Source organism: Impatiens glandulifera, chromosome 4, assembly GCF_907164915.1.
Source record: "Impatiens glandulifera chromosome 4, dImpGla2.1, whole genome shotgun sequence".
In the NCBI taxonomy this organism is placed as follows: domain Eukaryota; kingdom Viridiplantae; phylum Streptophyta; class Magnoliopsida; order Ericales; family Balsaminaceae; genus Impatiens; species Impatiens glandulifera.
The window spans coordinates 12,864,843-12,891,499 of record NC_061865.1 but is presented as its reverse complement, the minus strand read 5'-3'; the positions used below and the strand labels follow the sequence as shown (position 1 = coordinate 12,891,499).

The 26,657-nt window shown below is 30.2% G+C and overlaps 1 protein-coding gene across 1 annotated transcript; it reads left to right on the top strand.

Annotated features, from left to right (window-relative positions):
• The first annotated feature begins 1,007 nt into the window (after positions 1 to 1,007).
• On the top strand, positions 1,008 to 3,906 carry LOC124934759 (homeobox-leucine zipper protein HDG12-like). The gene is made up of 10 exons (XM_047475266.1): positions 1,008 to 1,085; positions 1,382 to 1,573; positions 1,694 to 2,146; positions 2,243 to 2,347; positions 2,428 to 2,640; positions 2,725 to 2,917; positions 3,004 to 3,130; positions 3,178 to 3,271; positions 3,343 to 3,432; positions 3,520 to 3,906. Exons 1-10 carry the CDS (start codon positions 1,008 to 1,010, stop codon positions 3,904 to 3,906), a joined length of 1,932 nt encoding a protein of 643 aa, XP_047331222.1.
• The last annotated feature ends 22,751 nt before the right edge of the window (positions 3,907 to 26,657 follow it).

Sequence of the window (26,657 nt, the reverse complement as noted above, 5' to 3'; positions counted from 1 at the left end):
ATCTTTGTATAATTCAATTTTTTAAAATAATGTTGGTTATTATACCTAATAAAAGAATTTATAAAACCAATAAAAAGAAAAATTAAGATTTAATATTTGAAATATTTTAAGCACTTATTTTTCAAATTAATATATACTCAAAATTGTAATAACCCAAAGGAATTAATTTCAACTAGAATTAATTAATTTTATAGATAAATATTATAGTAATTGTTAAAGAGTTTAGGGTGATATTGATTGAAGTATTTTGATATATGAAAAGGTGTATTATTGTCAACTACATGCATTATCTATATCAAATTAATAAATGTCTTTCTTTTTAAAAGTAAATGTCTTTCCTACCTGTAAAATTATAATATTATTTTCTTATCTTTCTTCATTTAAATGGGGTCAAACTTACCTTTTCTTTTATCTTTATTTTATTAGTTACAAAGATAATAACAATATATAAAGAGAACAGTGATTTTATCAAAACGTTTAAAATAAGAAAGAAGAATAGAAAAAAAAAAGATGAATTCAAACTCGATCGAAGGAGATGTTTCAGAATCTTTAAATAGCGGGAGAGAGTCTGACTTATTTCCGCACCGACCTCAATTTCGTCACACTCCATATCAGATTCAAATGCTTGAAATGTATGAATATTTATATCTCATATAACATAGTCTTTTAATTTATTTATTCAAAAAGAAACATATAATAATATTTTCTCTCCTAAATATGGTTAAACTTTTTTTAAAAGAGAACAAATTTGTCCTAAATTGAATTTATTTTGCTAGATCTAGAGCTCTCAATCTTTTATTTTAATAAAAACATTTTTTTAAGATTATCTATGATAGATCTTAGATTTATATATGTCTATACAATTTATATATTTATTTTTACAATTCATTTTAGAATCCTGAGACTTTTACGAGAATACGACAAATTCATCTTTATTGTTTTTTCCAAGTAAATGTATTTAATGAATACTTATTTTTCATGAGTTTTAAATGAAGGTATTTCAACCAATGTCCACATCCAAACGAATTGGATCGTTGCCGAATCGGGCAAGACCTTGGCCTGACACCAAATCAAGTGAGATTTTGGTATCAGAATAAGAGGACTAATCTCAAGGTACAATGAAATCAATTTTAAGTTATTATATATTTCACTAAATAGTAATAAATAGTAATTGGATCTTTTTCATTTTAGGAATAATGTTAATTGGTAGTTGGCACATCAATAAATTGTCACACTTTCTTCTATTTAATTTTCATAACTTCTATTAAAATCACAAAAAGAAAATATAAAAGTTCAAAACTTTAGATTGGCTGAGTTGAATCCAACATCAAACTTCTTCTCATTGTCTGTTTTGCAATAATAAGTAAATATTTTTATGCAGGGAAAAAATGAAAAGGAAGAAGGATATACTCTCCGAGAGGAGAACGACATATTAAAAGTTGAGAGTCATTCTTTGAAAGAATTGATTGATGTGTACACGTGCAATGCATGTAAGGTTTTTACTCCGGCTGAACTCGAGAAACTTGCCAGTGTAAGACAACTTCAAGCCCAAAACTTGCAATTGAGGCATCAGGTTGTGTTCAATTATTTATTTTCATTTACTATATCGTGTACCTTATTTGTTATAAAACCCTAACTTAGATTTTTCAAATGTATTCGTTTATGTAAATTTACAATTGGGCGGCTGAATCAGTACTATGATGAATGTAATTCTACTATGGCCATGGGAATACCTGTCCAGCTAATCCAAGACTTCCTACCACCAATGCAAGTTCCTTCGTTCAATCAATCCAATGGAGGATTTTTAGGAGAATCATCAATGGAACCAATCAATCCCAATTTCAATAGTATGAATACAGTTATGAATCCACAACAAGATTCTGAGACGTGGAGCATGATGCAAACAATTGGGTTGGCTAGGGAGGAAGTAGTGAACCTATTGAATGTAAACGAGCCATATTGGCTAAAAGATATGACTGATGGAAGGTACAACATTCATAGGGATACATATAACGCCAAATTCTTGAACACAAGTGTCCGAGAAAATCGCCATCAAAATGGATTCCATACTCGCATTGAATCGTCGAAAGATGAAGCAATCTTGACAATGAGTGCTTCGAGAGTGGCTGAAATGCTAATGGATTCGGTTAGCCCTATATATATATATATTTTTTTTCTTTATTTAAATCTTATAAAACTTCTATGTTTTACTCTTAGCTTATCTTTTGTTTTTTTTTCACAGAAAATGAGGGTAGACTATATTTTCCCTACTATCATAACAGAAGCTTTCACAATCAAAGAATATGGAAATCAAACCTCGCCTCGCCAAGTCGGGAGTATAAAACTGGTATAAATATCGGTTATTAATGAAAAAATCACAATATTGAAAAGAAATTGGCTAAAATGGATGTGTTTGCTTGCTTGCAGGTTTTTGAGCAGATGCATTTACTTACCCCATTTGTTACTCCAAGAGATTATTGCTTTGTTCGTTTTTGTGAAAAGGTCACTGAAGGAATGTGGCTAATAGTGGAGGTCTCTCATGACTTTAACGACAGTAGTTTACAACTGAATTCCCCCTCTCGTGCATGGAGGCTTCCTTCTGGCTGTCTAATCAAGGATGTTTCTCATGGAGTCTCTCAGGTAATTAATGTTGTTTAATTAATGAATGAATCCCAAACAAGATTATTTGAAAATTAAATGGTTCCCTTTAAATGTTGTTGGTAGGTGACATGGGTGGAACATGTAGAAGTTGAAGACAATGTCCCAATTCATCTGCTTTATAAAGATGTGATTTTTCGTGGATTGGCCTTCAGTGCAGATAGATGGGTTCAAACACTATCAACGTCCTGCCATAGAATGAATTGTCATGATAATATCTTGCAAAACCAATTTGATAGCCCCCTGCAGAAGATGGGAGGTAATATATTATCTCTATCACTTTTCTTTCTTTTTTGAAAAGAAAATAGAAAGAAATATGTTTACATGATATATCTGCATCTTTAGTGCTAGGCGCTATGACGCAAGAAGATAGGAAATGTATAATGAATATAACCAACAAGATGAGGAAGAGATTTTGCGGCAACATGAACATGATAGACAATCTTGAAATGGTTCGACTGAATGACAAGAGGTTTATCTCTCTTCATGCCGAGATCAACAAAATGTTATCCCATCCAGTGGCCTGATTGTGAACGTTGCTACCTCATTTTGGCTTGACGCTCCATGTCAAGTGGTTATCGATTTCTTAAAAAATGTTAACCTAAGAGCTCAGGTATTGGTCATGATTAGCTGTGTTTTGTTTCTACTTTGTAATTGAAATTTAAATCTGGTTATTATCATTAGTGGGATGCTGTTTGCAATGGAGGAGCCGCGGAAGAGATTGTTTGCATTAGGTTTGGAGATCAACTAGATAATTCTATCTCTATTATCAAGGTAAATGAATATGAGACTAATTAATTACTTTATATTTTCTTTGAATATGAGATGGACTAAACATTGATATTATATTATATATTACAGCCTCATATTGAATCCACAAATAATCTGCTTGTGATCCAAGAGACTCTAGTGGATCCTCTTGGTGCAGTTATAGCTTATGCTCCTATCGATCGTGAAGATTTTATTGAGGAATTATATGGTTCTTGGTCAAAGCCTTTGCTTGTATCTGGTTTTATTATTTCTAAAGACGGAAACCCTGAATGCATGCGGATCAATCATGGAGGAGCTTCGACTTCTAGAAATGTTGCGCCAGCTTTTCCCAATGGTTCTCTCATTACGACAGCTTTCCAAGTTATGTCTTATTCTAAGGACATAAATATGGAATTCATGAACATTGTCACTTCTATTATTTCCACAACCGTGGACCGCATCAAATTAGCTTTCAATTGCCCTAATCCTTCTGTGTGATCCCTGAGGGTGTGCTTTTATATTTATCTATTTTATATTATGTTTTTATAAACTTCTACATTGAGAACATGGATGTTTCATTTTCTATTTTTATTATTATACAAATTTGAACTTAAATACTTTAAGCATTTTACTTGATGAATTTATTTCATAATATATGCATATTTTAATCACTAGAATAGGATGCGTATTAATTGGGTTGAGTAACTCATTATAGCAAAATAGTATAGTCTAGCTCACATTAATGTCCTAGTCATGTTTCACTCTTCAAAACCACAGCAAGAACCGTCTTTTATTTCCTTTTTTCTCTATCTTAAATCCATCTTCTCTTTCTATTTATTCATAGTTGGTTGCTCAGAACTCCCTCCGTGAGTATTTAATCCGAAATTCAATCATATTATAATCCAAAATATTAATTCAAATTGAATATTTTGGATTAAATTTAAATCGGATCGGATTAAGTTAGGATCGAATTAAATTATGATTGGATCACGATTATCCAAATTATCTAAATAAATATATTTTTCAATTTATTTTTTTCTTTAAATTAAATTTCACTTCACTTATTTCTATGTAGTTTAGTCAACCAGATTTTTTTTAGCATTTGATGGACTAATGCGAACCGAATCCAAATTACAAAATTGAATTAACTATTTCGGTTATAATTAAATTCGGATTAAGTTTAATTTGAATTAGATTTGAATAATTCAATTTATTTAAAATAATTTAAATTAAAATTATAGTTTTTTCTTCCTACCTAAGATTTTTCTCTCCTCTAACCAATTTTTTTCACTTCAACTTATTTGTTTCTTCATATATATATATATATATGTTAGGATCGGGGACGCCCTTGGAGGACCGGGGTGTTTCCGGTTTCAGGAAGGGTGACCGCTTACACAACACACACAACACTTTGGTGATAGTCCGGTTAGAGACTATAACCGTTCTCAGCACTACACAAACTGTCACAGACTCTTGAACCAGGTTCAAGGGCGGAAATGTCTGTTTCAGGTTGAAGCAACGTATGCGACTTTAGATGATGTTTTTAGAAGGAGTCGGTTTTATGGATATGAGTGACCGGTTTTCGGAGTACGATTAATTTGGTTTGAGGTTAGGCTAAGTAAGTAAGTAATGAAAGCAAAAGAAAGACACGAGACAAGGATTTTTTTATGGATGTTCGGAGCAAACCCTCCTACGTCACCCCTTCTTCTCAGGTTATGAGAAGGATCTCCACTAACTTTTATAGTTACAACAACACTGCCGGTCGAGCCCAACTTCGCTACTCGCCGGTTACACCAACTCACACTTTGATGTAATACAACAACTCAACACAACACGATACAGAAAGCTTCCGGTTTTAGACACACCGGTTTTGGAATGTAGAAGTTTATCTCTCTAACTTAATGCTTTGATGATTTGTTTTTCGTAATCTGTAATTTCACAACTGCGTTCGTAACTTGCATTAAATGAAGACGTTTCGTCTTCCTTTTATAGCTGTGAAGAGCCAACGGTCACTTTTCTTCTCTCTCCTCCGGGTTGGTTGATCATTATCACGCCGGTGCAGAGAGGTAGCTTGCACGCTTCATCTTCCTCAACACCTGGCAGTCATGCATGCAGCTCTAAGCAGAAGATGACATAGTCGGTTTTCAGATTTGGACACGTGTTGGACATCCACCTCGGGTTGTCAACTTCGGATCAATAAAGCATCATTGCTTTCCTCGCATGCTTCCGATCGGATCTGATCTTCTTTTATTCTTTCAAGACACGTTTCTTTCGTCATGGTACGTCACTCTTGAAGTTTGAATCTTCCGGTTTTGTGTCTTGTGCAGTATGATCCGGCTGGTATGTAAGTTTTTGTCTTTGCGGACCGGTCGCTTGAGAAAGTAAAAACCGGTTCCTCTGATCTTTAACTTGATCACTTGAAGCTGGTTTCTTTGAAGTATAGCAGCAACCGGTTTTGATACGCCAACCGGTTCATACGGTTTTGATCTGTATCTGCACATGAAAATTAACAGTTGTTTAGTTCGTCTGGCCGGTTCCAAAAATTAACTTACTTAATTTTTCTATCAATTTCTCCCTTTTTGATTATTTAGAATAAATATTCAAAACTTGTAATGAGTGGCCGGTTCCAAAAATTAACTTACTTAATTTTTCTATCAATTTCTCCCTTCTTGATTATTTAGAATAAATATTCAAAACTTATAATGAGTGGCCGGTTCCAAAAATTAACTTACTTAATTTTTCTATCAATTTCTCCCCTTTTGATTATTTAGAATAAATATTCAAAACTTGTAATGAGTGGCCGGTTCCAAAAATTAACTTACTTAATTTTTCTATCAATTTCTCCCTTTTTGATTATTTAGAATAAATATTCAAAACTTGTAATGAGTGGCCGGTTCCAAAAATTAACTTACTTAATTTTTCTATCAATATAGTATGTATATGTATATACGTATACATATGTATGTATATGTATACGTATATATATTTATACATATGTATAGATACCTATATGTACATAGGTACATACCTATATCTACGTATATACATAGTATATATACATATGTATATATATAATATATATATTAATGTTTGAATTAAAAAAAATTAATTAAATTATAGCTCTATTATCTTTTATATATATATATATATAATATACTTAATTTACTTTTTCATTTTTTAATTAAATGCAAATAAAATAAATAAATAAATTATAAAAAATATTATTATAGAATAATTTGAAGTTCACATTACAAATATATAAATATTTTTTAGTTTGGATTGTCCAAACAATATTCAATTTAATCAATATCCAATCCTTATTAATTAATAAATGTTTAATTAAGAATTGAATAAATTTAGTTTGGATTTAATATGGATTGAATAAAACGGATCGGTTTTACATGTTTACTCACCCCTACTTCTCCCTCTGATACAACACATTTGACCTCTATTTCTTAAGATATTTCGAAGATACCCAAACTCCAGTTCCCTACCTGAAGTGCGTTTCATGATTTTAGAAATATTGATTCACATTCTTATATACTCAAAGCAACTTCACTTTTTTCTCATAGATTTCATTGCAGTTTTGGTTCCGTGAGTAAAAAAACCGAAAAATGATTCATTCTCTTGCCCATTTTACACAATTCTCTACTCTTTTCGTCCAAACTACCTCTTTACCGTTTTACAATTTCTCTTCCCACTTTTTTATTCCCAACAACTATAACAATGCATCAAGACAGTGTTCAAAATTGATTTAGAATATTATAATTATGATATGTTCATGGTACAAAATCTTGGTACACAAGTATATTAAATAAAAGGAAACTATATCTTTTGATTTATAATCTTGATATAAAAAATAAGATTAACATAAAAAATATTAAATATTTTATATTAGATATTTTATTGTGGTCATACAAATAGGAAAATATGGTGACAATATTTTGGAGGCTCTTAAAGAATTTTGGACAAAATATTGATGTTGACATAGTTGTGACTTATTTAAAGATGGAACCAAACACTTTATAAAGCCAATTTTTGTCTTGAGAGCACCGTTTTCCTATAAGTTGTGTGTGAATTTTGATTGAGATTGAATCATTATAACACTCTTTTAACATTCTTTATAATAAAAATTATAACTCTCTTATGTTTCGAAAGTGGATGTAGGCATGTTTTGGTCAAACCACTATAAATCTTGTGTTTGTGTTATTTATATTTATTTCGTTTCTGCAATTTTTTGGTGTTGTTGTTCTTAGATTATGAGATACTTCATCTCATGATATCCCAACAAGTGGTACTAAAGAGAGACTCTTTGAGAAAAGAGAAAGCTTAAGATCTTGGAGTATTCTTTAAAGATTATTGACAAGTTTTAGGGAGGTTTCCAAATTTGTCGAGCTGCAATTTTTGTTGGTATGAATGATTATCAAGTTTGAGGTAAAGAAGTACGAGGTACTTGATGTCCATGAAATAAATCAAGATGACATATTGTAGATAAGAATACAAAGATGAAAACATATTTATAAGAGGTAAACAATTTCATGAGAAAGAAGGTAAAACAATAAGAGTTTTAAGTCTATCTTAAAGACTAAGAAAAATGTGAAGTACTTTCGGTGTTAAGAGGAAGGATGCTTCAAAAGAGACCGTCTAAATCTAAAATAACATACTAGAAAAGGTTATTAAGCCAATGTTGAGAAGGGATGTGAATTTATAGGGGTGTTTTCTATCATAACTAATTTTTCCAAAGGTGAGTGTATAATGGATTCATGGTGTTCTTTCCACATGACACTTTATAAGGAGTGGCTCCATGGGTACTAGAAGGAGAATGGTGGAATGGTGGAATGGTGTTGATAGACAACAATCATGAATGTAATGTTGAAGGAATTGGAGTCGTCCATATCAAATGGATGAAAGTGTTACCCTTGTTCTTCATGAGGTAAGATATATCCCTAAACTAAAGAAGAATTTGATTTTTCTTGGCAAGTTGGATCAACAAGGTTATGCTTGGAAGGTAAGAGATGACCAATTACTAGTGAGCAAAGTTACTTTAGTTTTTATGGAATGAGTAAAGAAAATAATGTGTATTCTCTATAAGGTAACTCACAAGTTTGTTTAGCTATTATCTCTGAGGTCACTAAATCATCAAGATTTTGGCTTCTAAGGATTGACTAAAAGGCTTCAAGTATTAGGTAAGAACCAAGTTTTTGGTTCAAGACCTTTAATTGATTGTAATGTAAAGTATTTCATTCTATTAATCAATTACTTCTTGAGAAGATCATGGGCAATAAATCACAAGAGTGGAGAAATTCAAAAGTTCAAAGATTATAATAGTTTAATGGATAATCAAGTGATTAAGAGGTTTAATAAGGTGATGAACTACATTGGTTATGAGTACGTAAACTTGGAGTTCAAATAACTAGGCAGGGCTCTCGGAATTGCAATATATTTCTCAGTTAAGGGGAAGCTTCAACAAATGGTGGGGAGGAAATTTCCAAAGTTAGCTACTTGATCAATAGAAGCTCATTAATTGCTCTTAGCTTGAATACAACAATTGAGGTATAAATTGGTTCATCTATTTCATATTCTCATCCAAAAAACTTTTGATTGTGTTGCATATGTGCATGTGAATAAAGGAAAGCTAAAACTAATGACAAAGAAATATTTCTTTATTGGATTTCTAGATGATCTACAATGGTATAGAGTTTGGTTGGAATAAAGTGGAGATAATGTTATGCTAGGTCGAGATGTGAAGGTTGACAAAGTTGCAACACACACAATGTAGACACAAGTAGTAGTGATTCAAGATGAATCACAACTCGAGGTGGAGATATGTCATCAAAAAGGAACACCACCAAGGGAGAATAAACATATGATTATTGAGATTTCTTCTAATATTGGGGAAGAGGATGACCTTGGTGAAAAGGTGTCATTGGCCATGGATGGAGGAAAAAATGTTACACAATAAGTGTTATAAAAAAATGTGTTTACTGATGAAAACATTGTCGACACGTTGACAAGGTAATCTTTCGGACTATTTGGAAGATTGGATTAAGTTAATAAGTGATTAAGGATTGACAAATTGCTAGTTAACACAAAATATTAATGAAATATCAAAAAGTGGAAGACTAGTAAAAAACACTTACAAACTTAGATGTTGACATCTTGAGAGCAACTCTCAAACGAACCAATAAAAAATCACTACATTATCTTATAATGTGATAAGATAAATAAGTCCTTGAGTGAGATTCCTAGTCATAAAACATGACTAGATTGGAGACTTGATTAATTCAATGGTGAGGATTTGATTACTTCTTTTGTTTTATCTTAATTGTCCATGAATTATGGATCATAGTTTAAATGAATGAGAATATTGATTTGTCCTCTTATTAAGAAGAGGATTGAGACCTTGAATAAGATTCCTAGTTATGAAAAAGGGGCTAGATGAGAGGATCGGTCAATTCGAAGGCGAATGTGATCATTAAATTGTCATATATTGCGAGAAGATGAAAGAGACCTTGAATACAATTTTTAGTAATAAAAAAGGGGCTAGATGAGAAACTCGGTCAATTCAAATTCAAATGAGATCATTGAATTGTTATCTAATTTGAGAAGATGAATGAGACCTTGAATGAGATTCTTAGTAATGAAAAAAAGGGTAGATGAGAGGTTCAGTTAATTCGAAAGTAACAAGATCAATAAATTGTCATCTAATGTGTTAAGTTGAATGAGACCTTAAATGATATTCCTATTAATAAAAAATGGATATTTTATTTTACAAGAACTATAGATATTTTATTCTTATAAAATGACGGGCTAAATGAGAGGGCCGATCAATTGAATGAAAGGATATTCGTAATTTTTTTCGAATAAACTATGGATAATCATTTGAAGCACACAGTGAAAACAATTAAAGAGATTTGGTAAATCTTGAAATGATATTCTTTAATTGCTAGTTGTTATGATATTTTTCAAAAATTAGTAGATTGCAAGTTAATTTGTTCAATGAGAAATATGATGTTTAAGTTGGTTGAGTGTGCAAAGTTCAAGGAAAGGTGGGTGATAAATGTTTTGCTAGATCTTAATCTTGAGTAAATAGATGTCAAGAGATACCTAATTATTTGGTACGAAGTAAACGATAAAAGTTCATCTTAGGTATTCTCGTCTTTTGATCAGTATTTTATTTTGAGCATGTAGACGATGAAAGTTCGTCTTGGGTGTCTTCAATTTTTAATAGATATGTGATTTTTAAAAAAATTAACAGTGTATGTTTTCTTGGAATCTTTACATCGGTGCCTTAAGCAATGACATTAAATGTTTGATACTTATTGATGAATCATTCATTTACAAGAACTAAGTATGACAATAATGTCTATTTAAAGGAGGTTTGTGCATCTTCCATTATTTATTTGTTATTATTTGATAATGACATGGCGAATGCTTGTATGGATATAAATGATATCATGGAATTAAAACATTATTGGGAAAGGAGTTTGAGATAAAAATTTTGGGTCATTCCTAAAAGTTTTAGGGTATGATATTCAATGGAATATGGAGATGAGATAAATTCACATTTTTCAAAGTGGATACATTGAGAAATTGTTTCCAAATTCCTTGTGGATCGCGCTAAGGGTGTTGGTGCTCATTTTGATATCTCATTTTAAAGTTTCTAGTGGAAACTTTTCAAAAATAAAAGAGAAAGAAAAGTATATTAAAAGTTCTCCTTATGCCAATGCCAATTTGAGTATATTGTATGAAATGGTTTATTTGTACAATGGGAGAACTAAGCACATAGATGTTGGGTTGTACTATGAGAGAGGCATAGTCAATGAAGAGAAATTGTTATCAATAGACAACAATGTTGTTGATATGCTGACAATTCTTTGATTTGGGAGTTGTGGAGACTTTTCTTGTTGGAAGAGTGGAATACAAGTGGAGATAGTTTGTAAATCAAGGTGGAGTGTTGATAATGGATTTATAATATTGAAATTATGGTATGTTCATGGTACACAATCTTAGTTCAAGGAAAGAGTATATTAAATAAAATTAAACTATATATTTTTGTTGTGTATAATCTTGATAGAAGGAAATAAGATTAACACAAAAATAAATTATATATTTTATAATGGTAATATAACTAAGAAAATATAGTTAAAATATTTTGGAGGCTCTTGGAGAGTTTTAGACAATATATTGATGTTGTCGTAGTTGTGACTTATTTAAAGGGAAAGAAGAATGGTTTATCAAAATCTATGAAAATTAAAACTAGAGAATAGTTTTACCTAAAAATGTCTTGTTTGAGAATATCAATGCAGATGTCAAAGACGGTGTCTTGTATATTACTTTACCAAAATCACCTCAACTATCCAAAATGATTGAGGTTAATGTTAAATAATTCTATTAAAAAGACTTTGTTTTAATATAGATGGATTTGTCATATATATATATATATACAATCATCTTGTTGAGGTGTTCATTGTCATTAGGTCAGGTTTTATCTTCTAAGTAAACGGGTCAGGCTTTTCTGTTATGAAAACGGGTTAGGGTATAAATAATTTTTTTTTGGTATTTTTCTCTTAACATAGGAAGTCTGAAAGAGAATGAACAGATCTAAGGTTTTCTGATTCCTTCTTTGTTCTTTGGCTGATCCAAAGAGAGAGGTTGAGAGTGAGATTTTGATTGTGGAGTATTCCAATCATTCATAGTGTAATCATTTATTTCATTAGAGAGCAGGGTTTGATTTCTAAGAAGATTCGTAGTTTTGTTATTGTAAAACTCAACAGTGGTATTAGAGTAGTATTGATTGGTTACCTGTTTTAATATTGGAGCAGAGTGCATTACTGGTTACCCGATGAAATTCAAAGAGGAGATCAACTAGTTTCTTTGTTGGGGTTTTCGTCAGTTGTGAAGACAATAATAATGGGGAAATCTAGACCTAATATGGTGAGTCTGAATGGTACCAACTACAGGAAATGTAAACTGATGATTAGTGATCTATTAGTTTCAAATGATTTGAATGAAGCAAATGAAAATGAGGGTGTTAGACCTGAGAGTATAAAAGAGGCTGACTGGAAAAAACAGATAAAAAAGCATGTAGCTTTATTCGTTCCTAGGTTAGTGTAAATGTTGTGATCTATGTTGAGAACGAGACTAGGTCGTATGGTGTGTGGAGAAAACTTGAAGCTCTCTACACTGGGAGGTCAGTAGGGAATAAAGCAGCACTGGTACGAACACTAGTGAATCTGAAGTACATTGATAATAAATCAATTTGCTGAGCACTTGACTGAATTTTAAAATATTTTGAATTAACTGAGTAGTATAAAGATAAACTTTAATGATGAGGTGCAAGAACTTTTAGTCTTTAGATCTTTGCCTAAAAGTTGGGAGACACTTATTATCACTCTCAACAACTCAACACCAAATGGTAAAGTCAACATAAAATTTGTCACCAGTTCCTTACTTGATGAGGAGAATCAAAAGGGGGATGAACCCTCTAAGTCTGATATGTTGGTGACTGATAGAAGAAGATCAAAGGATAATAGAAGTGGTTCGAGTATGGGTAAATCTAAAAGTAAGTCTAGAGCTCCGAAGAAGGATGATGCTTGCCATTAATGTGGCAAAATGGTTCATTGGAAAAATGAGTACTGGAAATTTAAAAATGATAAAGCAAAGGGTACGGTGAAGCCCAGAGAAAAGAAAGACCGGAGTGCATATACATCTACTTGTGCTTTAGATGGTGAACTAACATATGCTTATAAATGTCAAGACTCCTGTCTTAGCACGTCTTCAAATGAAACAACATGGATTGTTGACACAAGTTCATTATTACCTATTACTTCACACAAATGTTACTTCTAGTCCTATAAAGTTGGTGATTACGGTGATGTTCACATGGGAAACAATGGTGTGTCCAAGATAGTTGGTCTTGGTGATATTAGAATCGAGATAAATATGGGATATTTCCTGATTTTAAGAGATGTAAGACATGTTCCTAACTTGAGAATGAATTTAATTTCTGTAGGTAAGCTCAATGATGGAGGCTACCATAATATTTTCAAATGTGGAACATGAAAGATATGAAAGGGCTCCTTGGTTGTTGCACGAGGTAAGAAATGTTGTTCTTTATACAAGACAAATTTGAAAATTGTTTATGATGTAGCATATTCTGTTGTGATGGAGTCATCCTGTGAGTTATGGTACAAGAGACTATGTCACATTAGTGAAAAGGGATGAATGTTTTGATCAAGAGGAATGAGATGTCGAATCTCAAGGATGCTCATCTTGAAAGGTGTGAGTATTACTTGATGGGTAACCAGAACATAGTCTCTTTAACTAAGTTGATAGTAGAATTGAAAAAGAATGTTATTGAACTGGTCCATACAAATATCTATGGTCCTATGAAGATTAAATCCATAAGTGATGCTTCTTAATTTGTAACCTTCATAGATTATGTATCTAGGAAGGTTTGAGCCTATGCTATAAACCCAAGAATGATGTTGCAACAAGATTCAAGGTCTTTCACAAGTTGGTTGAAAGAGAGACAAGCATAAAATGATGAGGGTGCGGTCAAATAATGGGGATAGTACATATGCTCATTTGATGATTATTGTAAAGATCAGGGTATTCGACATGAATAGACTGTGCCCAAGACTCCACAACAAAATGGAGTGACCGAGAGGATGAACAGAACAATGTTGGAACGAATGAGGAGTATGTTCTCACATGTCAGGTTGGCTAAACATTTCTAGGCTGAAGCCATGAGCACTATAGTGTATGTAATCAACCATTCTCCCTCCAAGTCATTGCATAATAAGTGTGCATAAAGCATCTGGTAAGGTAAAGATGTTAATAATAACTATTTACGTGTTTTTAGTTGTAGAGTCTTTGTGCATGTTCCAAAAGATGAGTGGTCAAAAATAGATGCAAAAACGAGATAATGCATATTTTTGGGTTATGGTCATAAAAGTTGCGGATACAAGTGTTATGACCTAGTGGACAAAAAGGTTTTGATAAGTCAAGATGTAGTATTCCTTGAAGATTGGACTATTGAGAATTTTGAATCATACGTGATCTTCTTGGTCTTGAGATGACTCATGATGTTGAGAAGACAAGGTCAGATGTAGCTTCAGACTCGGATAGTGATGATGATGTTTCTTAGGGTCAATCTATAGGCCATGGAAATGATACAGAAGCTGATCTTGGTGATAATATCGAGGCTGAATTTGAAGTTCAACAAGAAGATGGAAATCAAAAAAATCAATAAATAGAGGTACTTAGAAGGTCTACTAGGAAGAAACGATCAAGTTCTAATTATCCAACTATATAATATGACCTTTTAACTAATTGTGGGGATCTTGTATACTATAAGGAGGCTCACAAGGAAGAATGGCTAGCTGCCATGGATGAAGAGATGAAGTCATTGCTAAAAATGACACATATGAACTGGTAGAAAGACCAAAGAACAAAAAGGTATTATAAAATAAATGAGTGTACAAGATCAAGCAAGAGGGTGATGATAGAAAGTTAAGATACAAGGCTAGGCTGGTTGTCAAAGGTTTTGGCCAGAGGCATGGAATCGATTATGATGAGATCTTCTCAACGATAATGAAGATGAATTCTATCTAGGTGATGTTAAGTCTAACTATTTGTATGGATCTTGAGGTTGAACAGCTTGATGTCAAGATTGCACTTCTCCACGATGATTTGGATGAAGATGTTTATATGGAGAACACTGAAGGTTACAATAAGAATTGTGAGGAAAGAAAGGTGTGCAAACTTGTCAAAAGTCGGTACGGTTTGAAGCAAACACCAAGACAATGATATCTTAAGTTTGAGTCATTCATGATCATCCATGGGTACATGAAGACGTCTACAGATCACCGTGTCTTTGTGCAAAAGTTTGTTTCTAATGATTTTATTATACTTCTTCTATATGTTGATGACATGATAATTGTAGGGAGTGACAATCTCAAGATTGCCAAATTGAAAAAGGATTTGACCAAGTCTTTTGAGATGAAAGACTTGGGTCCAACAAGAAAATTTTTTGGAATACATTTCATTCGTGATCGGGTGAAAAAAAGGCTATGGTTGTCTCAAGAGAGATATATTGAGAAGATTCTAAAAAGGTTTTGTATGGACAAGGCAAAGCTAGTTGCTTTTCCATTGGCTATACACTTGAAAATAAACAAGACAATGTCTCTTAAGAATGAAGATGAAATACAAGAAATGTGCAAGGTTCCATATATTTCAGCAATAGGTAGTGTGATGTATGCAATGGTCTACACAAGACTGAATATAAATCATGCGGTTGGAGTAGTTAGTCGTTTCTTTTCAAATCTCAGTAAGATACATTAGGAAACGGTTAAGTGGCTAATGAGATATCTTCGAGGGACCTCCGAATATGCTTTGTGTTATGAACTGGATCACCACATATTGAAGGGTTTTCTGATTCAGATATGAGTGGTGAAATTTTGACCTAAAAACGGTTTTGAGAAATTGATCTTTGCAGAGATCGATTGATCGTGATTATGGTTAGGGCTTTTATTCCCTACAATTATGAGTTGATTGCAACTTATAGATCACGATTTCATTATCTGTATCAAAAGACACAAGACCTACTATTCTTGACCAATTCGAGAACACTTGGTTCCCAACAACCGAGTCATATAGAATCGGGACCGAGAACATGACCGAGAATAAGGATCGATGTTCTTCAGTTAGGACCAAGATCGTGGACCAGTGTTCTTGAGAAATGACTGAGGAATCCGGTTGAGGTTTCTAACCTCAGACCGAGAGGTCTGACCTTGGACCGAGCCTCCTAGGTCCACGACCAAGAAACCTAGACCTAAAACTGAGCCTCCTAGACTTAGGACTGAACAACCCAGGTTCATTACGAGCCTCTAGAACCCCAAGACCGAGCCCTTCGGTCCATCGACCGAATAGTCCGACTTCGAGACCAAGCCTCCCGAACCCAGGACCGAGCCCTCCAGATCCATGGACTCCGGTCCTAAGGCCTATTTGGTTCCACTTTTCAAAATCCAAAATTATTTTTGTAATTTTGAAACTTCAATCCATTTTTAAATAATCCCGAAAGGGTTTTTTACTTAGTTTTATATTAACGCAATAACATGTTCTCTCTTTTAAATAAATTTGTATAATTATTTACGTAATCTAAACATATTCTTGTTTAGGACACCAGACTACTAATTAAAATTAATAAATGTTATATATAAATCTAATAGCCAGACACTGTTTTAATAAAATAAAACCGTTATTTGAAGGGCGCGGAGGACATAGTGCGAAAGTCTTTTCTCGAGTGTAACAAAAAACGAACTCCTTATAGAGACTCTGGTATAAAATACGTTTATACAAGTACTTTTTTTTGATGATTTTCTTAAAAATCATTTGGCAACTCTATTTTCAAATAAATATTATTTTAAATTAGTTATATTTTATTAATTTAAACCGACTTTTAACCAAATTGTTATTTGGTCCTTAGATTATTAAAATTTTAATAAAATTAATTATTTTTACATTATTAATTTTAAAAGCTTTCAGATATTTTCAAAATTTTTTAAAATAATGTGTTCTTTTAAAAGACACCGAATACGCAAACAAATGTTGAAACGCTTCGAACATCAAGCCACTCTGCGATTTCCCGTATTATCACATGTCATCTAAACACATGCTAAGCTACGGAAAAGAAATATCTTGTGGATTACAATGTAATTCTTTTATTTCAAATATATTTACTTATCTATTTCAATTTTTAATAAAAATAATATATATATGATTTTTAGGTTTTAGTTTGATTCAAATCAAGAATTTATTAATTTATTTTATAAAATATTTTATAATATTGAACAAAATAATATTTGAAATACAACTTTATTTAAATTCAAATAATTTTAAGTGAACAATTTTTTTGTTTATATAATTTTTTTATAAATTTATTTTGACAAAATAAATAATTTATTTATGACCTATTGTTGAAAAGAAAGAAAAATATATATATATTAAAGGTAAATAGGTGGGAGACTAATTCACCAAATTTGTAATATTATATAGTCATATACGTTTGTATGAACTTTTTATAATTTATAGGATTAAATGAGCCAGTAAATATTTCAAGGGACATTAGCTTTCCAAAAACAAATATAATATTATTAGTTATATAATTCATTAATAAATATATATTATAAATAAGTAATATACGATTCTCTCAATCATATTAATATTTTTTAAATTTTAATTTTCAATAGGATTTTATATTTAAACTTATAAATAAATTTTTATATTATTAAATATTATTATTTAATAATGGTTGGAGATTATTCACTTATATATGTAGTATAAATTAAATTGTTAACAATTATTAATTTATTTATTTTTAATTTGAATAAAATATTAAATACTTTAAATTAGTCTAATATGTTGGAAGTATTAAGTTATTAATATTTAATTAACTAAATATGTTAACGGTGAAATTTTTTTTATTTTTTATTATTTTAAATTAATGTTATTTTATTAATATATTTTTTTAATGATATTTATTAATTTAACACTTTAAAAATATATTATTTATTATAATTATAAATATATATTATTATATAATTAAATTTAAATTATTATCATATATTTATTATTTAATGTATTAATAATAATTTAAATTATAAAATATTTTAAAAATAAGTAAGTAAATTAATAAAAATTATAGGTGAAAGAATTATTATGAGTCACATTTTTATTCATATAATTTATTTTTTTATATTATTTTTTTATTTTAATTTATATTATTTAATTTAATATTTTATTTTTTATTTTAATTTAGTATATTTAATTCTAATTATATATATTACATTTATAAAATTAAATAATTTATTAATTAAATGAGAATCTAAATAAATTTAGAAAGGTGGGGTAGTTTAAGAATGTTGAATAACTTTGGTAAAAAAAAATAGAGATCCTAGTAAATTTAATGGATTTGTAGTTGACATATTTATAAATATATTATTATATTATAATTTCATAGAAAGGTAAAAGTGAGTAGAAATTATAAATATATATTATTATATTATTAAATTTAAAATTATTATTATATATTTATTATTTAATGTATTAATAATAATTGAAATTAATATAAAATAATTAAAAAAATTTAAAATAAATAAGAAAAATAATAAAAAATAATAATATCGAAGAAAATTATTAAAAGACTCACCATTTTAAATAATTTATTATTTTATATTGTTTAAGTTAATGTTTTAATATATTGTCAAGAATATTGAATATAGATCCTCAATTGAAAACACAAACAATCCTTCATCACATATATCACTCAAAATACTTATCATGTTCTTATTCATCTTCATCATTCCAGTCAAACTGAGGCAAACATGAATATCATTTAAAGCATCCCATTCACATTCAACAAATTCAAGCCTTTAAAACATGTTTTCATGATATCATTTTCAACTATTCACCAAGATATGAAAGCATGTGATCATTCAAAATAGTCTAGCATTGGTATCATTCAAAGTGAATTATCAATTCAATTAGTCATTTTTTTCCAATTTGAATCATCAAGCATTCTCCCTTAAAAATCTTTAAAAATAAAATCAATTTAATAAATTTAGAAAGAATTTATAAATATTAATTCGAAAAGAGGAAGAGTGGTTAATTAAATATTTACCTTCAGCAATTGTTTCTCTCTCTCGATAAACTTAACGATTCTCCATTAAACGTCATCTTCAACACAACAATATGCCCAAAGCTTTAGAAATTTTATAAACCCTTTCTCTTCATCAACTCTTTATAGTGCAAGTTCTTAATAGAATAATTAGGCTTATGAACATCTGAAGATAAGATGTAGATATCCCTAGCATCCATGAAGTATTGGGTTCGAGAGCCCGTTCCGCGACAAGTTCTATCCTCCTTGTTAAATTGGTTGAATGTGTTTGCAAATTATGTTCTTAACCCGATATTAGTTGCAATCTGAATGAGAAACTTAACCAAATCCCTCTCTCTCACAAGGTGCTACCCTAGTCATTCAGTTTATCCGTAGATTAATTATTCGTTCCAATTACATATGAATGTATTGGGTGCTTTCTTGCCAGCATTCCTTCCTCTTATAATTCGATCTAGAATTACCCACTAAGGTTGAAAAGAATTTGGACAATGTCGAACTAACACTATCACAATGTAAATGGTCTCTCTCAAATGTAGAGAGGCCAAAACCTACTACCTTCTAGCGTGACAAGACATGCACTTTAATCAGCTTGCATATATATTTTTATTATGATATCTCCGCTCATTATGTATACAAATACTAGTGTTGAGAATATGGTATTTTTATGGTACACAATCTTGATATAAAGAAAGATTATATTCAACCAAAGAAAACTATACATTTTGGTTAAGTATAATCTTGATATTAGGAAATAAGATTAAGACAAAAAGAAATTTGATATTTTGTTATGAAAATACAATTAGGAAAATATGGTAAGAATATTTTGAAAGCTCTATGAGAGTTTGAAAAGATATTGATATTGATCTAATTGTGGCTTATTTAAAGGTACAGTTGGACACTTTAGAAAGCCAAGTATTTTCCTTGGGTGTATCGCCTCCTTGTGAGTTGTGTGTTAGCTCTAATTGTGAGAGAATCATTGTAACACTCCTCTAACATTTTTGATAATATAGTTGAGAGTCTCTTTTGCTTTGAAAGTGGATATAGGTTTGTTTTGGCAGAACAACTATAAATCTTGTGTCTGTGTTCTTAAGTGGTTATATTCCATTTCCACAATTGTTCATTGTTGTTGTTATTTTGCATTAAAGGATACTTCATCTCCCGATATCCCAACAAGTGATATCAGAACAAGGTTTTTCGAGAGGAGAGGAAGTTGAAGAGCTTGAAGGATCATTGAAGGTTTCTTGACAAATTTTATGGAGGTTTCCGAAAATGTCAAAGTTATAGTTCTTGTTGGTATGATTGTCTGCCAAGTTTAAGGTGGAAGAAGTACGAGGTACTTGATGTCCCAGGAAAAATAGTGAATTGTAGACAAGAAGAAAATGAGGAAGACATATCTGTAAGAGGTAAACAACATCATGAGAATGAAGAAAATGTAGTAAGAAATCTAAGTCTATGTTGAAAACTACAGAAAATGTGAAGTGATTCCGATGTTAAGATGAAGGATACTTTAGAAGAAATTTCCTACAACTAAAGAAGCATACTAGAAAATGTTGGGTTTAGAAGGCAAGAAATGGTTCATTGCTAGTGAGCACAATTACTTTAGTTGTTATGGAAGCAGTAAAGAAAACAATGTGTATTCACTACAAGGTAACTCACAAGTATGTTTAACTATTATCTCCGAGATCAATAAATATACATCAAGGTTTTTACATTTGAGGTTTGTCCTCAAAGACTTGCAAGATTTGAGTAAGAAAGGAGTTCTTGGTGCAAGAAATTTAACTCATTTTAATGTAAGGTATTTTATTTTATTCATTAATGAGCTTTTGAGGAGGTCATGGGCAATGAAGCACACGAGTGGAGCAAATTCAAAAGTTCAAATATTAGAAGATTTTGGAGGAGAATCAAGTATATAAGACAAATAAGAAGACGAGTACTTGCAATGATTATGAGTACATAAATTTGGAGTTCAAAGAATTAGGCAAAGCTGCCGAAATTGTAAAACACTTCTTGGTTAAGTAAACGCCTCTACAAAATGGTAGGGAATAAATTTCCAAAGTTAACTACTAGATCAATAGAAGTTCATCAATTTCTCTTTGTTTGAAGACACCAATTGAGGTATAGAATGGTTCATTTAATTCATATGCTTATTCAAAATTCTATGATTGTGTTGCATATGTGAATGTGAATGAAGGGAAACCGAAACCAAAGGTAAACAAAATTATCTTATTGGATTTCCAATAATGTCAAAGGTTATAGAGTTTGGCTAGAAAAATGTAGAGATAAGGTTATGCTAAATTGAGATGTGAAGTTTGACAAAACTAGAGCACATGGAGACACAAGTAGTGATTAAGAGGAATCACAACTCTATGTGGAGATATGTAATAATGAGACTATTGAGATTTCTTCTAATGATGGGGAGGAGGATGACATTGGTAAGAGGTATCATTAGCCATGAATGGAGGGAAAAATGGTACACAACAAGTGTTATCAAAATGTGTTTACTAATCATAACATTGTCGACATGTTGATAAGGCAATCCTTCGGGCTAAATTGCAAGATTGCATTGAGTTGGCAAGTGATTAAGTATTACTATATTGCTAGTTAACACACAATACGAATGAAAGACCAAGAAGAGTTAGACTAATGAAAGAAACTTATAAGTTTAGGTGGAGATATCTTGAAATCAACTCTCAAAAAAATCAAGAAAAATAATTATATTATCTTCTAATGTTAGAGGATGAATAAGACTTTGAGTGAGATTTCTAGTCATAAAAATGGGCTAGATGAGAGGCTCGATCAATTCAAAATTGGTGATTTGGGTACTTCTTTTGTTCTATCTTTTATTGTCATGGATTATAGTTAAGTTGAATGGGCTAGATGAGAGGCTCATCAATTCGAATGTGAATGAGAACATTGAATTGTCATCTAATACGAGAAGATGAATTAGACCTTGAATGTAATTTCTAGTCATAAAAAAAGGCTAGATGAGAGGCTCGATCAATTCAAATGGAAGAACATTCACGATTGCTTACGAAGAACTATGAAGCATGGTGAAAAGAATTGAAGATAGTTAGAAAATGTTGAAAAGATAATCTTGAATTACTATTGTTTTGACATTATTCAAAATTAGTAGTCTTGCAATTTGTTTAAGGAGAATTGTGCGGTTTAAGATGCTTGAGTGTGCAAAGTTGAAGGTAAGATGGGTGACAATTATTTTTCTAGATCTTGAGCTTGAATAAAATGATGTTAATATCACCCAAAATAAAGCAAGTTTTAAAATTTAGACGAGTCATTCCAACATATCACAAAGGAAGTGGATTCAAAGGTTTTCTCATTGAGATTTAAAAGAACTAAAATTGACAAGTTTTGAAACTTTTATGTGATAATTCATCGAAATTTAAAATAGAATTCAAAATGGATAAGAAATTAATGATTTAAGGATACAAAATGTGACAACTTTGACCTTTAACATCTATTTTCCAAGAATATTTTGGTCTTAATCTATGTGATTAATGCCATTATTTATTGCAATAGGTATGATTCTACATTTCTTAGAATTGCAACAATGGTAAAGGGAATTATAATTTCCCAATTATCTTATAGGAAAAAATAGTAACAAATAGATGGTAAAAGAAACAATTGAGTTGCTATTCATTTTTTGGTTCTACAAGAGCCAACTAAAAATTATTTGATTAATAATTAAAAACAAATGAGGAAATATTCTATTAAATGTAATTATTTGATTATTAATTTGTAAGCATGCATTTTCCCATGAATGCATATAGTCATATTAGTAATAGAGTGGATTTGAGTAAAGATTGGATTAGGTTGGCAATTTCACTACTCATGCTAGATCTAAGATAAGTTTTATTTCTTACTAACATGAACAAATAATTTAGAGCATTAGAAAAAATTATATATAAATTTATATATAACCTTTATTGGATTTATGCCCAAAGTAGTATCATACAATTAAAATAATATGTATGCATAAGAATCAATCCCACCCCAATTTCACCTTATGCCAAAAAAGTCTATATATATTACATTTTGAAACCAAACTATAGTTATTCAACAACACAATGTAGAGATGAATCTCAATTATCTATAACTAACATCATATAATAGAAGATAAAAGAAAATGATAACTATAAACTCATTTTTGCACGCTTACAAGTATTCATAAGCTCCACCGAGGTTTTTGCATCGCATTTCATCAACCAACCTATATCTATTGATTCATCTTTGTTTCTAATTTCAGGTCTATAATCTTCGGATAAGGTAAATTTTGTTCAACTTGGAAAAAAAACACCAATGAGGGATACCCTTGCCTCATGCATATGAGAAACATTTTCAATTACAATCCTTGCTCTTCCAAATAATGTGATAAGTGAACTTTTACTTTCGGGAGACAATTTAATCTGTAGCTTCTGAGTAAGTTTCTAGTTCTCTTCTATCCTTGAGTAATAAATACTCATTTAAAGGATATCTAATAAAAGATTGGTGCTCCATTTTAGATATTTCAAAGGTTGTTCAACTATCATCGATGTATTTCTTCCTCAATGTGTTTAGTTGCCTTGTCGTCGTTAACACCATTACCATATCCTTAATTAGTGTCTCACTCATTATTAAAATTCATGTCAAGTGGAGTTGCACCCAGGGACGAACCCAGAATTTCGAATTGGGGTGGACTTGAAAAAAAAATTAGGTTGGGCTTAAAATAATAACGAATTTTTTTTGAAAAAAACAAGTATATAAAAGTAAAGTTTTACCATTTTTTTAATAGTTAGATAAAAAAAACAATGAATTATATTAATTTTTTTTAAGAAATTAAGGGTAATATCATATTTCTACCGTAAAAAAAAAATAAATAAAAAATATTTCGGGGTGGGCTGAGTCCCTACATAGATTCGTCCCTAGTTTCACCTAAACTTACGGGATTTCAGTAGAGGAACTAGTTTTTTCAACCTTGTCATTATCACCTGTAATGGTCTTTTAGAAATACAACATCTCTACTTATCACAATCTTTTTCATCATCGAATCCCATAACTTGTACCCAAACTCTTTGTGACCATACCCCATGAAGACAAATCATTTTTCTTTATTGTCAAACTTTAATCTTTCATCTTTTTGGGATATGAACGAACACACTACTATCAAAGACTCTCAAATTCTTGTAGGAGACATTTTTTCCTATCCAAATCATCTTCAAAACGTTATTATTCAATGATGATGCATGAGAATTCAATATTTTCTAATAGTCATCACTCATCGTGTATGTCTTTTTCATTGCTTGTAGAGGCCTAAATAAACTCTACACATCAAGGTATCAAGCATTTTGAATTTCCACACCGAAAAAAATGTCGTTGTTAGCTTAATCATCCCCAATTGAACTTTTCTCCTTCATTTGGCACACAAAAATTTGATCAATCCAACCAAATGAGTTGATAACAATTATAAGATTATGATTTCTCTATATATATTATAGGATTATGATTTCTCTCTATATATATATATGAGCTGGACCCAACAATTTTAACATTTACAAATTAAATTATTAAGAATTCATTATGAAAAAGAAAGAATCACGGATATAATTGATAAAATTATTAAAAAGTGTAGATAAAGAAAGAAAAACAATTTCAAAATACTAAAATGGAGACACTATGCCCGATTCTAAGAAATAGTAGAGGTTGCTGGTAACCTGTGTTAGAATTATTTATAATATTTGAGTACATATATTATTTAATAATTATATATTAGTTATTATCGTAATAAATATTAAAGTTCAATCAAAGTGATCTATTAAAGTATAAATGTAATGAGATTATTTAGACATTTATAATAAATATGTCGATAAATATTAAAGTTCAATCAAAGTGATCTATTAAAGTATAAATGTAATGAGATTTTTAGACATTTATAATAAATATGAGGACATATTTGTGTAAAAATATAAATATCATTTACTATTTTGTTGATTGATCGAAAAATAATTGGCATATTAGGGCTAGGCAGGGACTGATGTACCCACCCTTAATTTTCTTTTTTTAATATATTCTTTTCAGTTTTCTTTTCCTTTCAAATGCAAGTATATATATATTTAGAAATTTCTAGTCATTATCTTCACTTTTGTTTTCAATTTTTTTTTCTTTTGAATGCAAATGTATATATATATCCTTTTCAATTTTATTTTTCTTTCAAATGCAAGTATATATATAATTAAAAATTATTCCTAGGCATTAGCTTCACTTTTCTTTCTAATTTTCTTTTCCTTTCAAATGCAACTATATATATATAATTCTAAAATATTTTTAACAATTATTTCCTTCTCACAATTTCATGTTTATTTCACTAATTTATATTCTCGTACTTTTCTATTATCTAATTATTTTCATTTAAATTTTAATATTTATTTTCTATTTCTCAAAAGAGGTAGAATTTAATCTTCTTTAAATTATTTTTTCTAATTTTCTTCCCTAATTTCTATCTCTTAAATGATGTATTTGTTAACTTAATCATATATATAAATGATATATTTGTTAACTTAATCATGTATATGATATTTATAATTGATTTTATTATGTTTGATTGAATATTATAACTTTGAAAATTTATCATGTTAGACACACTTTTTTTTCATCTATTTTTTTTATAATTGAACTCTAATTGTTCGATAAAATGTTTACTTAGTTTTAACATTACATTTTACCGCTATAATAGAGCAAATATTTTCAGCAATGAAAGAGGTGAAAACAAAATTTCGCAATAAAATGGGAGGGTGATTTTTTAGTCGATTGTTTGACACTCTATATTGAATTAAATTTATATTTTATTATAAATGAATTATATGTTTTTAAAATCCGGTATAACTCAACTTATTTAAATATTATATAATATAATGTACTTGACTAAATTTAAGCCCACCCAGTGTTAATTCCTGGGTCCGCCCCTAGGCTAGGTCCCCAAGCTATATAAATAGCGTGGATTGAAAGACTTAATCTCGCTCACATTAGTCATTTCGATCTAGATCTAGAATTAGGAAATTCAAAATCGAAAGAATCTTCGAAAAATTACGAAAAATAATTTAATGAACCGTTATTCATTAAAGATTCAGGTATATTTCTGCAACTAAAATTTATCTTAATTTATTGACATTTAGTATTAAGATTATTGATTTAAAGAATTTATTTGCTCTGCTTCAACATTGGAACTCGAAATTGACCTCTAACCCTCTTCATGTGGGGATTTTAATATTTTATGGAATTGTATTTGTTATTATATTTTATTTTACATGTTTCATGCATTATTATTAATTATGAAAATATAGTCATAACTTAAATTTGACTTTGGTAATTATATTTATGTTTACCTTGACTTATGTGGCATTAATGTTTACTTAGGAATAAGGAAAATAGTTTTATCCTTGCAAAGAATTATAACAGATTTTTGTGAGAGAACAATTTTTTGTGAGAGTTTCTTTTCCTTCATTGGTTACAATTATGGTCAAAATAAATAATCATAAATAAATGAGAGCGCATATATAGAACTTGGGGTGTAATTAAG

Bases quoted from the DNA above. Each gene is read 5' to 3' on its own strand.
- LOC124934759 (XM_047475266.1), top strand. From the start codon at position 1,008: ATGTCCACATCCAAACGAATTGGATCGTTGCCGAATCGGGCAAGACCT. The intron at 2,348-2,427 runs GTATAAATATCG...GCTTGCTTGCAG, and splicing joins AAGTCGGGAGTATAAAACTG to GTTTTTGAGCAGATGCATTT. The intron at 2,918-3,003 runs GTAATATATTAT...CTGCATCTTTAG, and splicing joins CCCCCTGCAGAAGATGGGAG to TGCTAGGCGCTATGACGCAA.